The 17,680-nt window shown below is 45.7% G+C and overlaps 5 protein-coding genes across 5 annotated transcripts; 4 read left to right on the top strand and 1 right to left on the bottom strand.

Annotated features, from left to right (window-relative positions):
• Window positions 1–1,452: 1,452 nt before the first annotated feature.
• Window positions 1,453–2,399, top strand: H6S33_006643 (uncharacterized protein; the record flags this gene model as incomplete). Its single annotated transcript, XM_044838335.1, has 4 exons — window positions 1,453–1,593; window positions 1,653–1,697; window positions 1,757–1,835; window positions 1,897–2,399. The coding sequence occupies 4 exons, from the start codon at window positions 1,453–1,455 to the stop codon at window positions 2,397–2,399; spliced, it is 768 nt and encodes a 255-aa protein (XP_044689461.1).
• Window positions 2,400–5,917: 3,518 nt separating this feature from the next.
• H6S33_006644 (uncharacterized protein) lies at window positions 5,918–6,571 on the top strand (the record flags this gene model as incomplete). The annotated part of the gene is made up of 3 exons (XM_044838336.1): window positions 5,918–5,996; window positions 6,058–6,186; window positions 6,252–6,571. 3 exons carry the CDS (start codon window positions 5,918–5,920, stop codon window positions 6,569–6,571), a joined length of 528 nt encoding a protein of 175 aa, XP_044689462.1.
• Window positions 6,572–7,727: 1,156 nt separating this feature from the next.
• On the top strand, window positions 7,728–8,928 carry H6S33_006645 (uncharacterized protein; the record flags this gene model as incomplete). Its single annotated transcript, XM_044838337.1, has 5 exons — window positions 7,728–7,895; window positions 7,965–8,210; window positions 8,268–8,513; window positions 8,597–8,603; window positions 8,681–8,928. The coding sequence occupies 5 exons, from the start codon at window positions 7,728–7,730 to the stop codon at window positions 8,926–8,928; spliced, it is 915 nt and encodes a 304-aa protein (XP_044689463.1).
• Window positions 8,929–11,293: 2,365 nt separating this feature from the next.
• On the top strand, window positions 11,294–12,421 carry H6S33_006646 (uncharacterized protein; the record flags this gene model as incomplete). The annotated part of the gene is made up of 4 exons (XM_044838338.1): window positions 11,294–11,310; window positions 11,396–11,524; window positions 11,597–11,845; window positions 11,926–12,421. The coding sequence occupies 4 exons, from the start codon at window positions 11,294–11,296 to the stop codon at window positions 12,419–12,421; spliced, it is 891 nt and encodes a 296-aa protein (XP_044689464.1).
• A 1,834-nt stretch (window positions 12,422–14,255) lies between these two features.
• H6S33_006647 (uncharacterized protein) lies at window positions 14,256–16,304 on the bottom strand (the record flags this gene model as incomplete). The annotated part of the gene is made up of 4 exons (XM_044838339.1): window positions 14,256–15,305; window positions 15,399–15,937; window positions 15,998–16,084; window positions 16,166–16,304. The coding sequence occupies 4 exons, from the start codon at window positions 16,302–16,304 to the stop codon at window positions 14,256–14,258; spliced, it is 1,815 nt and encodes a 604-aa protein (XP_044689465.1).
• Window positions 16,305–17,680: the final 1,376 nt, after the last annotated feature.

A 17,680-nucleotide genomic window follows, 5' to 3' on the forward strand; every position in this document is an offset into this window, starting at 1 on the left:
CCGGTAGTTAGTTCTGTATTGGAATTTCGATCGGAGTAGACGTTACTCTATTTACCCTGATATTATCCGACATTTCAAGACCAAAGTGTATTTCGGTCACTTTGGCCATATACATCTGGGAATATGGACGGTTTGAGTGATGTCCAGACAGAAATATCGATAGTTGTATGTTTGTGGGGTGCCGGTGCCTTCAATTACTTCTAGAACACCGGGTCGCTTCCGATAGGAATTCTTGTTGTGTAGTGCTGACAAGCGCACGGGCCCTTACTGTTTTCCCGGTACGGGGTTTGGAGTTTACTTGACTACACTAGTACAACTACTATGTACCAAGACCAGCTAGGGCATATAGGTACTCTATCAATGTAGAGCATAGCTCAATAGCACCCAATTTATACCCCTTATGCATGCGAAGAAACATATCTGTAGCCGCATATTGCATAGGGAGCATCTGAGAAAAGAAATCCGGCTATGCATGCTGCTTGAGTCCTATTAGTACTCTGTTGACCGATGCGAATTATGCGACTATCGAAATATCACGGTAGACAGGTAGGCACTGGACATTCAGATCCGTACGCAAGAGGTGAACGAAGAAAAAAAGAGAACTCCTTACCGTAGGGATAGATCTAATTCAGCCACTTCTTCTCGCTGCCGCTCTTATTGCCGCCCACATTGCCACTTTATTTGCCGCTTCCGTTGCCGTTGCTTGAATTATGAAGCCTACATGTAGCTAATGAAGTCAATATAGATTTATCAATAACGCCTCACGGGAAAAAGAAAGTTAAACCTCTGGGTAATTTCTGTAGGGCAAGAGGCTCAAAGTATCTACACTGTAGACACGTAGAGTTTAGCTTGGCTCCCTATGGCGCAGAACGTATGTATGTACCATGTCGTAGTGGTTTGGAATTTTGTATGGATTCGAGCTCTTGGCACGCACCAGTCGGAACGACCATACCCCCATCCTACAGCTAGTGCGACAGCCAAGTTATTCCGCCCATACAACCAAACAGGTCCTATGTATGCACCTGCTATTCTTCTAATTTGTAAACATTGGCCGGTTCGATTCTTAGTAGAGATGATAGATTACTTACCGAAGAAAGAAAGGAAGGGGTAATCGTGTTGCAATTATGGTTTGATTCTCTAGGACCGCCCACTCCGCCCCGGTTGTGCCAAATCCTAAGCCTCACCCTATTGCCGGCAATCTAAAGGTCAAGTATACAAGCTATCCCTGATAGATAGGGTCACCACAAGGGAGTGAGATCCGTGCATATACTTTTTGTGGAGTTGACGGGTGGGGGCAACTCAAGGTCAAGGTTCAAGTTAGCTGAAATATAATGACCCCTAATCCGCAAGAAACGAGGTACTCAAAAATTGAACTATCAGTCCCACGCGACCATAAACCCAACCCAACCCACCCCAACCACCCTCATTATTCAACTCAAGTCGACATATATAATGCTTTTAAACCTAGGAAAGAAAAAGACAGTGGATCAATTCATTTACGGAGAGGGGATGACACCGCGATGGTTTGAAGCAAACTTTGCAAAGTATGTTGGACCTGACGTAGAATGGAAATTCTGCGTCCACATGGATAATGTAGGTGCACTCCATTTTAGAATATCTGTCTTAAGAGAAATTTCTAATGATTGGGTTAGGGTAAAGAAGGTTTTCTATGTAAAGTTCGTCAACAGATTGCCCCAGTATGTTTAAACTTCTTTCACCGGTCAAGTACTAGCATGAGCTGATGATTATATCTTAGGAAGTTATCACGACCATGAGAATGGATTGCTATGACGCAAGGCAGAGGTCGAAAGAGAATGCAGAGCGTGCTTACTTTGGTAAGTATTCGCAGCTTATATTCCATTTTATTAGCATTTGTTAATGTAAAATTTCTCACAGAAAGGCTTGAACTTACTTGGAGAGAGGGGAATCGTGACTTTCCTGAGACGAGGCGAGAAGAAAGCTGGCGATACAACAGAGGAGGTCCTGGATCAGACATCCCCGCCCTCCAGGTTCCACCACCATATACCCTTACTCCAGATAATCTACCTTATGGAGATCGACCTCAATCAATTGGAGAGACAGCATGGAATTCCGAGACCGGATGCTGGGAGAATCGCAACTCCCGGTTCACACGGTCAACACCGGCAACCCCGACTACTCCGTCTGCAGGCTTTTGGAGAAGCAGACCCGACAGTGGAGTAGGCTTATCTCCAGTATCGAGCCATTCATCTGACCCCACTTTCCTCGGAATAAGATGCTCAACTCGCTCATCGGGTGTCGTTTCACTCCACGATAAATCCATGGGCATCCGAAGGCCGCGTTCTGCTGCAGATATGCGGACATCATCCACCGGCCAGATGTTAATCAATATGTCCCGAGGCTCATACGGCTGGATATAATCGTCTATCTAATCATTACTGTATTATAAGTGTTATCTTTGCTTTGTTTTATAACTTATTCTCTTTCTTTCTTTATTTCTTCAGTTATAGAGTATCGGGATTCGGCGTTTAGGATTTATTTAGATTGGACACAGGTTTTATTTCGTTTTTCTTTTCTCACTCTTGTAACTATACACCCATTTATTTTCGTCCGTGTACTGCATAACTGCAGATCTATCAGCACTTGATCCTTATCAGTCATCCCTTCATTTTCAATGTTTGGATATTTCATAATACTTCCCTTGAGTACTTCATAGTTCACCCTCATTTGATCTCTATTTCTTTTCTTGTGTGATTTGGCATCAATAGAAGATATGAGATTGTTCAAGAGAGATAATACGTTTTACATGCCTCTAGTCCTTGCGGTTTCATTGATAGCTACAAAATTTGTGACCAACAATCTTACGAGATGAGCAGTATAAATCAGGATTGATTAGCGTATGTGTATCATTGAACAGGAAAGGGGAAGTTAAGGATGTTGTTACTCTCCAGTTGTTCTAAGATCTCTTTGTATATATTCACGAAATGATCTTCTCGACGATCTGACATAAACGCGAATAGCTTGAGCACAAACCAAGGTACATAAGTCATTCGATGATGATGATGATGATAATGATGATTATGATGGCAAGATAAAGTGATAATTCATACGACGATTTGTCTCTTTCGGCCACGTACATACTCCCGCCGGCCTTGAGCTACTCATCCCCAATTAGTCCCACCATGCGCCACAACGCCGAGCTAAGAATCTTGGCGCACAACTACTCACTCGATCTAGTGCACGTGTACTTATTAATTAGAACACGATGTATATTTTTCTTCCAATGCCCCTGGCCTATACACCCCAATCTCAGCTAAATATCTTGATGAATTCCGCGCCATACAGCTGTAACTGGTATTATCTTAAGGTTTTGACTTGAAGGACATGCATGCTATAATGAATAACTGATTAAACGGAATGAGGTTTGGTTTAATTCAATTCGACCCTCGGCTAACTAGGCTGATATCAAACTCATGATATTTGCCGAATAAACTGGAGGTGATTAGAAGTTATCCTTTGTCAGTCTTGGCCCAGTTGCTTAAGACTGTATTTCAATGCATAGTTCAATTATTTATCAACCATTATCATACACCCAACTTCCCCAGAAACCAAGGCCGGCATCGATTATGAGGGACGCCGAATAAAGTTAAGACTTGACCCTCCTCCGGTCCCTACTAGGCATTCTGAAGCCATCGAACCAACCTTTCGTGCCGCGACTCAAATACGATGGTATACACTACGATAGTGATGAGCCTGAGACTTTTCGGGAAACGTATGAGACTTTTGGTTTCACTATGAGACTTACAACTAACGTTGTCGTTGTCTTATGCCCAGGCTAATTTATAAACCTTGGCACGAGTTCGTACCTCACGCGTGCACGACGTTCGTTTCCTCTGTAACTAGAAATCTGGCACTAATCAAGCCCTCTATAGCTACAACTACACGTATGTACGCACGACCTATGAGTTCAAATAGAATAAATCTCCGGAATCAAAAAAGGAAGACTTAAAGCACTTTTCTAGAATATATAAAATTTTCGAAAAAAGTTAATTTACCGGCCGAGGCTTGTCCGGAGTTTTGGTATTACGTACATGTAGTTCCGAATTTACTAAACAAAAATGTATTCTATCACTCTCAGTTCGAATTAGTACAGAGATATGTATCTATATGTTTTTCAGTCTGAGCACTGGAAGATGTTCCGTACAACATAGCTTTTCACGGGTCGATATTGATCATGTATATAGTGGAGTCGGGAACAATGTCCCGCACCACATAAATCTCATGACCACCCCACCCACACATTTAGAAGTATAGCTAGGTATTAAACCAGGTTGTACTTATGATGAAAGCACACACCCGACCAATACATGTATCCAATCCGAAGAATTCTTGGACACGAGACAGACATCATCGGCGTGTGAGTTTTTCCCCAGGAGGTGTTATGTGGCTATAGTCCCGCGGCCCAACCCGGAGCCACGTACCGCAAAAACTCGCTAACTTTAGTAGCGGATCTGTCCAAAAACTAACTTGTAGAGAAGCTGAGCTCTGCCTTTCAGCCAATCATCAATGGGGAAATCCCTGCACGGAGGTAATCAAGTCGGTGAGTTTCTGCGGTACTTCACTTCGAACCTTAATTCAACGACGCATATGTTACCCCCGAAATCCTTGATACACGCGTCCCCCCGGATATTCTTGTCCACCGAAAGCTCACGATTTCCTTTATAGGAGGCCTACCATCTCAATACTACATGTAGTAAGTGTGGTGGGGTATGTACACGAAGCTGTATGTGCTTATAACCCGCTTCGAATCCTGAGCTAGTCCCCACCTTTTTAGTTCCGCCAACCCCCGAGACTTAATCGTGACTCCACGGACAACCTCCGGCTTCAAAGAAACGTCTTGCGTCCGCTAGTTCAACAAATTCCTTTTTCAACACGACTCATGTATTTTGAACTTCGAGCACAAATAAAGAGATCTCCCTCTCCCCTATCGGCAAGGGATCTCAAAGGCCCTAGCGTTACCTTGTGTTTCCAGATAAAATATTGGTCCGCGGATACCCCGCGTTGTGCAAAACGGACTGATCTGCAAGGTATGTTTAGATCCCATCTACTTGCGACCTGGACCGTGCACCACTTAGTAAGGGAATTATCTTGCTTTTTACGGTTGGCAATAACAACAGAGCCAATCAAGAATTTCGAACAATTGCCATATTAAGCTAGTGATAGCTGAAAGAGTGTGGTCGCGAATTTGACAACTTTCATCCGTCCAAGGGATAACATGTAATAATCCACGGAACGTAAGTCTGGCACCCCCCTCACCCGCCGGGGTCTGAATTTTCACTCACAACGTAATAGAAAGGGCAGAAAAACATATTGAGGATTTCAATTGCGAGTATTGTAGCTAGATAAGAAATATTCCCTTTCTGTCTTTCACTTTTTTTCTATAATCGATACAGTAATCTCAATTGCACTTTGTTGACTATTTCTCAGAAAAACCAACGCCTCCGCACCTGGACCGGGGTATTGGCGCTCTATGTGGGTATAGTTATGTTATACGTACATACATAACAGGCTATAGAAGCGTTATGTAAGTATCTTAGCACTTATAAACCTATCGTTTACTGAAACATACGTACGTACGTGCGTATCATGAGGTGTCGAAGTCTCAGTGGTTGAAGAGCGGAGAGGAGAGCACCAAGAGACACTGCGGTGCCATTATAACCAGTCATTCATGATCAGTCAAGCATGTACTGGGCATTTCAAATTAGACCGCATCAATATTTGCAAACCCACTAAGTTTACAAGAAATACTATATATATTGCACCAAGAAGCTGTTTGCACATCCTAAAAACACTCAGTCGTCCTAACTGCACTTCATCCTTGGGTGAATACACGATACCTACCGACCTCGGCAATTGTTAATTTCGTTTTGAAGACGAAATGGATGTGGATGATGACAAGGCTGATCTTCTCCGCAAGGAGATGGATGTTTTGATGGGAGCTGTGAATAAGCATTACGGTAATAGCTATTCTTCCACAAGTTTTTAGGAATTATCTTTGCTAAATCTTAACGCGTGTAGCTTGGCTCGTCTCGGACAAACTTCCAGGATCTGTTAAACGTAGGAGGGAGATGCAAAATTACATCAAACTTCCAGAGGGGGCAGAATGTAGCAATAATACCGGACACATATCAGTGCTATTGGGGGCCTGTAAGATTTAGTTATTTGTGTAACTATCATATATTAACGCGTATCATATATTAACATATATCAAGTTTTCGAATATAACGCTCCGGTGGACCCGGAACTTATGGGCCAGGGCCTAGTTGAAAGGACTTATTTCGCGCCTGAGGGGACACTCACCGCCACTCCTTTGCATCATCTATATCATGTTACCGATAAGGGTAGCGATCATGTTACTCTTTCGATGAGCACACCAAAGGAATTCCGTAGGCGAATTACCGAGACAGAGGAATTCCGTACGCGGATACCCGAGAGAGAGTACTACAAGATGACATTATGTTCCATGTATTTCCTTCCTAATCTGGATTCTCGAACCCTACTTAAGCTTCTTGCGCCATTATTGGCACAATAATATGGGGCGGTAAATGTGTCAAAAGTAATTTTACCAACGGTAGTAAATTATTTTACCACCGGTGGTGAAAATAATATCAGTATTTATACCCTATAATGCCAATTTTTATGATAAAAGCACAGACCTTTTGGCCAAAAGGGGCCATATAATGCCAATATATATGAAGATTGTCCATTGGTGGCGGTATTTCACCACCGGTGGGAAATTTTCATAAGTTTTGGCATTAATGATTGAACATTTACTTATTTAGTATAGCGCAGCATAAAGACCGAAACTCAGTGTTTATACCGGTGGAAATGTACTAATGTAGGATAGCGTGCAGATACAATGACTGAAATTCAGTGCTTATACCACCGGTGGTAAATAATTTACCACCGTTGGTAAAATTACTTTTGACACATTTACCGCTCCATACAATAATACGTTTTGCTTCGCTAACTACATAATCGAATGATTAGTGAATTTCCAACTTTCCGTTATGTCGCAGTAAGTCAAACAATTTATGAAAGGATTAATATGATTAGTATCCGCATTAAAATCTTTTAGGACTTTGTTCGAATGGTCAGGCCTGATATATCACTAGAAGAAATATTAAAAAATTCCGAGAAAAAAATAATCAAAGCAAGCCAGAATTCAGACTTCCTTGAAAGTGCGTTCTATTGGGACATCGATCCGGATCCGGAGCGTACGTTACTGTTTATAACAATTCCATATCTCGGCTGGGAACCCTTAGACTATGGAAGCCAGCAAACCGATTTACATGACCCAAATATCTCTATTCCAAAGTCCGGGGACAAGTCCAGCAATAAAGAGAGGGAATCATTCGAATACCGGTCTCAAAGGCCCCCCCAGGAGCCTTCCGGAGGCCCATCTACCATACTCAGCCCTCTAGAGAAAGAGCTCGAAAGATTGACTTCATATAATTTAACGAGCGGTGAAGAAACCCCTTGGAAATCAACTTTGAGCTTATTCGAATACCGCTTTCCATTTAGACCAGGTCTTGATACGAATAGCATTTTCACCGAAAGGGGGATGTTAGATTCCCTGGATATGTATTATAAGGCAGTATCTGTTCACAGCATCACTTTTATACTTCTTGATAAGAGTTTGTTTCCTTCTATCTCTCGTTTTCTATGATTCACTTCCTGAGCTCATCATGCCAGCAGCTCTCATCTCCTTTAGAGCTGAAAGCGACCAACAGTCCGGGATTAATATTCCCAGCCCGACCAGTCCTTACCCTGAGTTAAACAGTGCCATCGAAAGAACTATGCAATCGCAAAAAGACGAGCTCATTCAGATCTTTCAAGACAGGATATCTTACATTGTTCGTCTAAACACTACTATCTACGTCTAGACTCTAGATGACTAGTCATAATTTATTAACCTAATGCAGGACCTAATTATACACAGCAAATTTGCTGAACACCAAAAAAAATTGTTTGATCTACTTGCCTCTATAAAGATAGAGCTTATAAGTATTACGAGAGTTGTCGAAACCCAGATACAAGCATTAAATAAGCTCCAAATACATTTCGGTGATAACAATAACTCTCAAACTCAGCAGCGTGTAGAAGAGCGGAAAAAATTCAAGAAGTGTTTTGAGGACTTTTTGGTAGAAATAAAGAACTCTCAAAATATTGTAGGTTTTCTGGCTTCTTAACTCTGCCGGCCTCTTTAACGGCCAACTGGTGCATAGACAGTGGAGCTCGCAAAGATTGAGACGATGCGCCAACAGCAAACCGCAGCAGAGACTTCTATACGGATGACAGAGGAGAGAATTTCTCAGGAAGCCGCGGCTGCAGAGAGATTTCGAGCGAGGCAAGAAGAGATGCACGAGAGAAACATGGAATATACTATACGGGCACAGGAGTTCCGTGAAGAGACCACACTGGTATTCACGATTGTCACGACAATCTTTCTACCACTAAACTTTTTCACATCGGTATATATACTTCAACTATCGATCTATCGAGTTAGTTGAGCTTGAAATGATCGCGATCGCTGACTGGCCGGCTACGCTTTTAGTACTACGGTATTAAATTGAGCCCGCTATATATACGAGGGCCCTAGATACACTACATGGAAAGAATACTAACCAGCAATTATCAGGAATGAACACAGCTGACATACGTTCGACCGCATCGACTCAGGACGACTTCTGGACCGTTTGCGGGCCTATTTCAGTCGTTGTTGCCGTGATAGCGCTTGCAATCGGATGCCGCAAGCAAATAGCCCGTTCTGCGCCCTCCCGGTGGATAAAGGCCAGGACCCCCCGAGTACTAGTGCGAACCCCCGCAATTGATAGGGTAATATATGCAGCGTTCTCCGGCCTCTACTCCCTGGTTTTACTCAATTGAAAATAAAAAGAAAAAAGAGAAAAGGAACTAGAACCTAGCTAACTCGCGATCGGTTTATTAGTCTATACCTTTATAGGAAAAAACGAAGACGTGTTTTTCGGCGCAATTATCGATCGGTGAACTGGCTTTGGTGGATGTATCGCGCGCATCGCCGCGCCTGAGTAAACACATACGTACGTGTATGTAACTTGCGATGACTGGGGAGCTGGAGAGGAACATGCGTGTGTTGATTTGCTTCATGATTTTCCTTATGCACTGTTTCCAGATATTGTTTTTCACATATATTATTTTTAGCACTTATGATATATTCCCTTCAAATCAATGATTATTTTTACACTTTATTAGCATGTGCCCCCGAACGACAAGTGACAAGCCCTGAACCCGACCCTGATGGTTGATTCTACTCGCCAATAAAGAGTAGGCGGTTTCCCTGGCCACCCGGACACTCCCCTCACTCGGACAGTCAATGATGATTGGTGGAGAGCTTAAGAGGTACAGAAACCACTTGTAATATACAACGTTGATCTTCTCTTTTCTACGTTAGCTGTCCGAGTGAGGGGGGATCCGAGTGGCCAGGGAAACCGTCTATCTCCTATTACTAACTGTCAATTTCGACAACTGACGATTTGTGGGGCTAAAAAGCGCGCGGCAATTGGACCTGCAGTCAATTTTGGATTTAACACGTTATCGCCACTTCAGGGGTCAATTGTCCAAAATGATAGTTAGTAAATATAAATACTCTCCAATGTAGAGATTACGCCAATCGTAACCTTGGAGGATGAATGGCCTCACTTTTTCCGGCCCATTTAGCACAATCAGTGCAGATGGTCTTCATACGGTATCACTCGGTGAAGCGTTACCACTGCACCTATCCTTTTTTTTTTTTTTTTTTTTTCTTTTGTTTAATGCACCTATCCTCTCTACAGCAACACATACATCTAAGCCTACAAAGAGATACCCAGCTAGCTACGGATCGTGCTCCGCCTGCGCTCTCTCTAACTTGCACTGTCCCCACGAACCCCCGGCCCCGCCTATATACAGGTCCCTGATATTTATTGCCGCCGCGCCGCGCCGCACCGCAATTAATCTGGCTCGGTGGCGGATGGCTACTAATTATATTACCCGCGTAAATAAAATGGCCTGTTTGGGCCTTGCCCGGTTACGGAATAGATGCCTGGGGTGCACGGGGTGTGCTGGGGTCGTCTAGGCATATATAGGCGACCAACCATGCCATAGGTATGTAGATCAGAATACTGTATGTTAGACATTGGCCTACATGTAGACAACGTACGTGTTATTAACTACAAGGAGAACTGTATTTAGAGCAGAGGGCGGAGATAATAGAACATCATTATTGCTTTACTTATATACTCATGCAGGTACTCTACTTTGCTCCGCTTTACTCTACTCTACTCTACTCCGGACTACCTGGATGGATGGATGGATAAATACATGTGTGTAGTTCATCGCACTACAACCGGTAAAACTGGGGCTTTCTTCATCAAGGTAAATGGATTTCCATAAGAACTACATATAACCTGGGATGCTGCCATCGCTGCAGCGCTGGCTATGGTGGTCTGGGTATTGGATCGAATGTGAGCGCATGGTTGACGCAATTGAAGCTGTCGATGAGACTAGCTCATGTTTGCTGTACTTGAGAGCAGATACGTGCCTTGACATCGCTTTTGAAAACGAGTCAAGGACTCAAGTAGACACTGTAAGGATACTCCCATGGTCTAGAACGCACCGCAACCTCGTATCTTCGGAGGACGAACCCCTTCTTGGCGCTCCTCTACCAGCCAGACTGACTAATGATCTTCACTGATGTTCATAATCCCACTTCTGCACGTCGGAGAGCTGAGCGATATCCAGTCTCGCTTTGTAATTCCATCCTCCAAACGTCGCATCTCTCCCTCTCCCTCTCTAGCTCCCCCCTCACTTCAGCCTGAACACGCTGCCTCGCTCCCACGCGACCCCGCTGACGTCAACCCGCACCCCTGGGCCCTCCCGCAGCCATGCCGCATTGGGGGCAGACTACGGACGGATTCTGGAAGGGCTGGCTTTTACCGGCGGCTTTAACCGGTTACCCCTCCGCTGCGTGTGCGGGATGGCTGGATGGAGGAGAGAGAGAGCTCATCTGAATCTTGGCCGGGCGTGAGGGTTGAGGGTTTGCGGGGAGAGGGAGAGGGAGAGGACAGGTATATTTATACCCCCTCCTCCCCCCCCCGCTGCCTGTCTAATTCCCTATCCATACCCATCAATTGTGCTGCTCAACTCCGTAGACTGAACTGTTCTGCTCCTGTCTAAAGACTCAATTCCTATCCACCAGAATCCATCAAGAAACATTCATACACACACTACAATAATGACTGAGTGGACCAAGTAAGAAGCCCCCCCCCCCCCCCCCCCCACTGCAATTGCACCAAAACTCAAGAAGCAAACAATCCGCTGACCCCCGCACCACCAGGAAAACTGCCACCCTTAACACTGGTGCCAAGATCCCCCTCGTCGGCCTCGGCACCTGGCAGTCCGGCCCCAACGAAGTCAAGCACGCCGTCGAGGCCGCCCTCCGCGCCGGCTACCGCCATATCGACACGTAAAGCCCCCCCAACCCTTCTTCCCCAACTCCTCAAACCAGCCCGCTAATTGACCCCCGCCGCCCCCACAGCGCACTCGCCTACGGCAACGAGTCCGAAGTCGGCGAGGGCATCAAGGCCTCCGGCGTCCCGCGCGAGGAGATCTGGATCACCACAAAGCTCGACAACCCATGGCACAAGCGCGTTGAAGAGGGCATCGAGTCGTCGCTCAAGTCCCTCGGCGTCGACTATGTCGACCTCTACCTCATGCACTGGCCGAGCTCCACAGATCCCACGGACCTCAAGAAGCACTATCCCGACTGGGACTTTGTCAAGACCTGGTTCGCTCCCCCCCCCCCCCCTCTCCTCCTCCCCCTCCCAGCCGGGCAGCTTCCCCTTGGCATAACTAACCACCCTCCAGGGCCGAAATGCAAAAGATCCCCGCGACCGGCCGCGCCAAGAACATCGGCGTGTCAAACTTCGGCATCAAGAACCTCGAGATCCTACTCAACGCGCCCACCACCACCATCGTCCCCGCCGTCAACCAGATCGAGCTGCACCCCAACAACCCCTCGCCCAAGCTCGTCGCCTACAACACCTCCAAGGGCATCCACAGCACCGGCTACTCCTGCCTCGGCTCCACCGGCTCCCCGCTGCACAAGGACCCCGTCCTGCAGGACATCGTCAAGAAGACTGGGAAAACGTCGTCGCAGGTGCTGCTCAACTGGGGGCTGCAGAACGGCTGGTCCGTCATCCCGAAGTCGGTCACGCCGGAGAGGATTGTTGCAAACTTTCAGCTGGATGGATTTGATCTGGAGAAGGAGGATGTGCAGAGGTTGAGTAGCTTGAAGGATAGGTTCAAGGTGTGTGGGGATTCGTGGTTGCCGGTTAAGGTGTTTTTTGGGGATGATGAGTAGGGGTTTGTATCGGGGGGTTGAAGAGGCAGAGGCGCGTGTGCAGGGTGCATGTACCTACCTACCTACTTTTTAGAAAAAAAATATCAGAGCTTGTGAATGGCTTGTTTCGTCAATCGTTGGTAGCTACATGTAGTTGTGATGAGTTGTTTTGCAATTACCCCCGTGACTGTCTCATATTACAAAGCCAACCCAGAATCTCACGAGTATAAAAGGGGCCAAACTTGGAATCATGCCACTGTAAAATACCACGGTTCTCGGGGGCTGGTGTAATCTGGCGTTCCATCCCACCCCTGACCTTGGGCATTCTCAAAAAATAAAAATAAAAATAAAAAACTGCCAAGCCAAGCGAGCCGAGTGCTAGGCTATGATTGACCAACTACATGTAGCTATGGTGCGCACACTCGTAAAGGTGATATGGCGGCATACGGAAGTGGAACAATTGTGGCTGCAATAGGGCTCATGAGCCAATAAGAGGGCCCATTTCTGGCCATTCTGCCACGGATCAGTCAGGTTTGCTTTTCTGGGGGGGGGTATAAATGGGTATAATACTGTTCCACTTTGTTCAGTCTTGGCGCATTTTACATTCAAAAATACGCAATTCCAACTTCCTAAGGCTTTTACAACCCAGACAGATATTTTAAAAATTCTGGAAAAAATAGAACGAAAGTTCATCACTATTACTATACTTTCTATTTTTTTTTCCACTTTTTTGATATCATTTTTTTGGTGAAGTTATAAGCGATTGACTTTCCGTCACCTTTGGGTTGGTTACCTTTTAAGAGTGGGCGCGCCACACCATCATCATAACTGGGCTCAGTCCCATTCCGCCTAGCTCGTTCAACCGGCGCGTCCGTGCGTGCGTGGCGGTGCGCTGCGCCATGACGGAATCGATTTTTTTTTTTGTTTTTGTTTTGTTTTGTTTTGTGCAACCTATGTCGGAACCGTTAACATTAATTGCAACGTTAGGAACGTCGACGAAATTAATCTTCGATAAGACCGTCATCTTAATTCTGTATAACTATACTGGAAAAAAAAGGGTCTCGTGACGTTCTTTTACCCCCCCCCCCCTGTGCGCGACGTCGTTCCGAGAGTACATGCAGTTATTTTAACTGCGCCGCAGGACTTTAATTTGGGGGTGAGCTCCTTGATCTGGGAATTTGAACTCGTTGGTGTGACCGGCTGGGCGTTTAATTGTTGTGCCTACCTGGTCGAGACGAGTAGCGTACTGGGTATTGGTACTCAACTAATTAAATGGGAGGGGGATACATAGAATAGTCGGGTGATGAATTAAACAAACAAAACAAAACAAAACAAAAAAAAAAAAAAAAATAGAATAGCCGGGTGTATGTAGTTTAGTTCGTCAATATTATTGTGGGTCGATATCATGGTGATCATTGACATCTGCCACGGTTTGTTTTGAGGTTTATTGTATGGATTCTGCCGTAGCATTTCTACATACTACATGTACAGAGTCCTCTCTCTCTACCATACGTTATCACCGGTGGTTAATGAAACAATGAAACGAAACACTCTCACGCATGATATACCCTAATAATATACTGCAATTATCTCCTGCTTCTCTAGTATCCCTCCTCCCGCCGATCGTCTGCGCGTGTACATACATCCATAAAAGATAAATACAAAAGAAATTATCACTGCTCGCTGCAGCACAAACTACATATTTGCAACACACAAACTCCAACTGCATATATATGGCTCCCAAAACAGTCAAAAAAAAATAAACAATACGTAACATTGAAATACGATGCGATGCCCGGTGAAAGGAAAAAGGAAAAAGGAAAAAAAAAAGGGAAAAAGGGAAAAAGATTATTATTTAGGCACCCTCCGACTTCTTGGTAGTGGGAGACGGGTTTGCCCCCGCTACGAAGCGCTCTACCCCATCCACAGTACTCTCTGTTCGTGATGATGGTACGTATGCGTCTAGTTCATTGAGTGCAGTGTATTCAGGGACTCCGTCTGCCTGCCTCGCATAGTAGCCCCCCCCAAGTTCGTAGACTGAGGCTTCTCCTGGGTCAAGCTCGTGGGGGGTCCCCGCATTAAGTTCTTGTGCGCTTGGATGGAGATCTTTGGATTCAACAACCTGGCTGTGGGCAATGCGGCGGCGGCGGCGCAGGAAAAACAGACCAAACGCTATGGCAGCCAGTGCGGCCACTCCGCCGGCTATACCCCCTACGATTGCACCAGTGGGGGTAGAGCTCTCTTGAGGGGGTGTATTGCCATCTGGTGTTGATGTTGATGTTGATGTTGGTGTTGATGTTGCAGTGCTTGATGCATTTGTCTGTGATACATCACTGCCGAAGAAGATATCCTGGACAGCTGCATTTGTCCAGGATTCGGGTCTGTTCCTGCTTTCGACCGCGTTCCCAAACTCGTTGCCCCCAATCACGTTCGTGATGTTCTTCGGCAGCTCATACGCAACCTCATCCGGGTCATATCTATTCCTCCATACCAGCGTGGTCAGGTCGAATACAAACACCGACCTTGTATTGCACTGCTTATGCGCCGCAACATCGCGCGCGCCCCCAACAACCGTCATCTGTCGTTTCCCAACGAGGCTGCAGGTATGGGATGTCCGCGCTCCTGGAATGTCGTTGCTGTCACTCGCCGTGTTTCTGATCTTGATCCATTTGAAAGAGGGAAGCGATAGGATCCACATATCGTTGTAGGACCCTTCTGTGTTATCGCTGGTGGATCCCCCAAACATGTAGATATTATAAGAACTGTTGTCCGCAGCAGGCACAACCACTGTACAGGCCTGCACCCGCGCAGTAGGTATGCCATCCGCCGACGAAGCTGCCATAGTAGTCTGGTAGTACCAGGTTGACGATGCAATGTCGAAAACTCTGATTTCGGAAAAGCCTGACTAAAGCACATCCCCCCACTATATTAGCGCTAGAATCAAAGGGCATGGATGGAAGAACACCAAACCGGATATATGAGATGGAATTAAACATACCAATTGTGAAAATCCGTCTGCTGCGTTCGACCTCCTTCCACTGAGAGCCACCAGAATACCCTGACTCCCCACAGGAACATACGCTATCGCGTTATCCAGCGTGCCCGGATCATTCGACAGATCTGTATAAGTTACATTCCGGGCGGTTTTTGTCTCCCAGTCAAACTCAATTAAACTTGGACTTCCATATCCCTCCGCCGTTAACACCCACCACGGATCGCTCGTTGTCTGTGCGTTCTGAAATCCACCATAGGCATACGACTTCTTAATCATGGGCGCATCAGTACAACCACCTGATGCTAGGCGGTTGACAGTCCCAGGAGAGACCGATGACCATTTAGACCCATCGTAGTCCCATACTCTGAAGCTCTCCTGATACGAGCTGGATCGCCAGCCTCCGTATTGGTAGAAATCGACCCCATCGCTCCAGGCACAGGCCTCAAGAATAGACACTAAGGAAGACGGTTTGGTTTGGGTCGTGAGTTCTGGAGCGCCAATAGTCCAGCTTTTGGATAGGTCGATGTATTGAATATCGTTAACTATTTTGACTCATTAATTATTGCTGATCATGAAAGTGGCCGCTGGATATGATGACATACAATTATCAGCGTAATCCTCTGTACTCGCGGTTCTGTTTTTAATATTCTGGCCGCCGTTTATCCAGAGCTTGTTGCCTGCAACAGTACCTACACCCGGGTGTTAGCAGGCATTTCGTTTTCCAATTTTGGGGGATATATATCTCTGTGTGATCATGAGGGTTCACTTACTAGAATGTAATCTTCTGTCACAGAGATCAGCGGCATCCTGTGAGATAGTCGGGGACTGCCGTTTACTAATCAAGGCACCTCCCCAGGAGAAACCAAACAGCGTCGAGAGCATCATCACAAGCAAAATAGCGGACTTCATATCTGCTATTATTCTCAGAGTGCAAATGAAAAAGTTCACAATATAAATCGGTGTGTGCTAGTCCACCACCCGGGCACACGCGAATATAAGTACTGCATGAAGCGAGTGTAGTACCCTCCAAAGCAAAGCCTCCTTAACTTGGTTTGGTAAAGAGGGGTACTAGTTACATGTATCAGTTTATGTGCTTTTTCTCATTTTGCGAGTTCGACAACTCATTCAAGCTTTCTGCTTTATTTAGACTCTTGGTCGGGGGGCTTCCCGTTTGGCAATCTATGCTCATACTGGCCCCCTAGCTAAGCCCTACTCGATAGCTACTGGTTAATGTTAGAGTCTGGTGAGGTGAGTTGCTTCTCGCGTTAAATGCTGTGGCTGAATACACCCGCATCTGTACAAATTCTTCGGATAAATTTGATGAGGTTAAAAGGAAAGGCAAGGATCCAATAGACTGAGAGGCTATTTGGGAACACATGTAGGTACTCGCGCGGCCGAGTTTCGACTAATTAATCACATTGCCGCGCAAAAAACCTGCTAGTTAGCGTCACGTGAGTAAGTTGAAACTCGGCGCCGCGCCAGTATGTAGTTACGTTACTAGAGCACGGGTAAATCGGAGTGGGCCGGAATACCACTTACCCATTGGTCAAGACGACTGAACTTTACGCTTTGGGTCTGTCTGATTGAGGCTCAACTCGCGTTTGACCAATCTGAAGCCCAGTATTCCCAGTCCAGTTCGATTCATTATCCCTGTGATTTTGCGGGAGGCGTTCAGCTCAGGGCGAGACACTCATACCAAAATAAGTTTGTGAATATGCACGATTTACGCCCAGTCCAGTTCGGGAAAGTAAAAAAAACTAGGAGTACCTACGCCTCTTAGACATCCTTTTATGTAACCGCGCGCACACGTGAAACGTTAACACCCGCTCGATCGATAAGCTTAAAAATAAACTTTATACATGTACTCAATAAGGCTTTATTCGTCCGTTCCATCTTCTTGCCATCACCATTCCAACACATGTTCTACTGCTATGAAATCTCAGTTTTGTTCGACGGTTCGTACTACTGACATGGATTCATGTACGTAAATTATAAAGCAGAGATGAAACCGTGGGAGCATGTTTACTGGGGCATACAGCGAGAGGTAGAATTATTGTAGAGTAGAAACAGGGGTCTAGAAACAGGGTTTCTATGGCTGGGCAAGCCAATAGGACTCTACTGCACAATCCCAACTAGTATTGCCAAGACATGTCAACCGCCCGTTCGTTGACGCCTACATAAATCTACTTCTAGCTCTAGAAGCACAACGCCCAGAGAAAGTAGTGATGATCATGATTGTGCCACAACCCAACTTGATAGGTAAGCCGCTTCTACCAATCAACTCG

Source organism: Morchella sextelata (genome assembly GCF_020137385.1).
Source record: "Morchella sextelata strain SCLS chromosome Unknown scls_21, whole genome shotgun sequence".
NCBI lineage: Eukaryota > Fungi > Ascomycota > Pezizomycetes > Pezizales > Morchellaceae > Morchella > Morchella sextelata.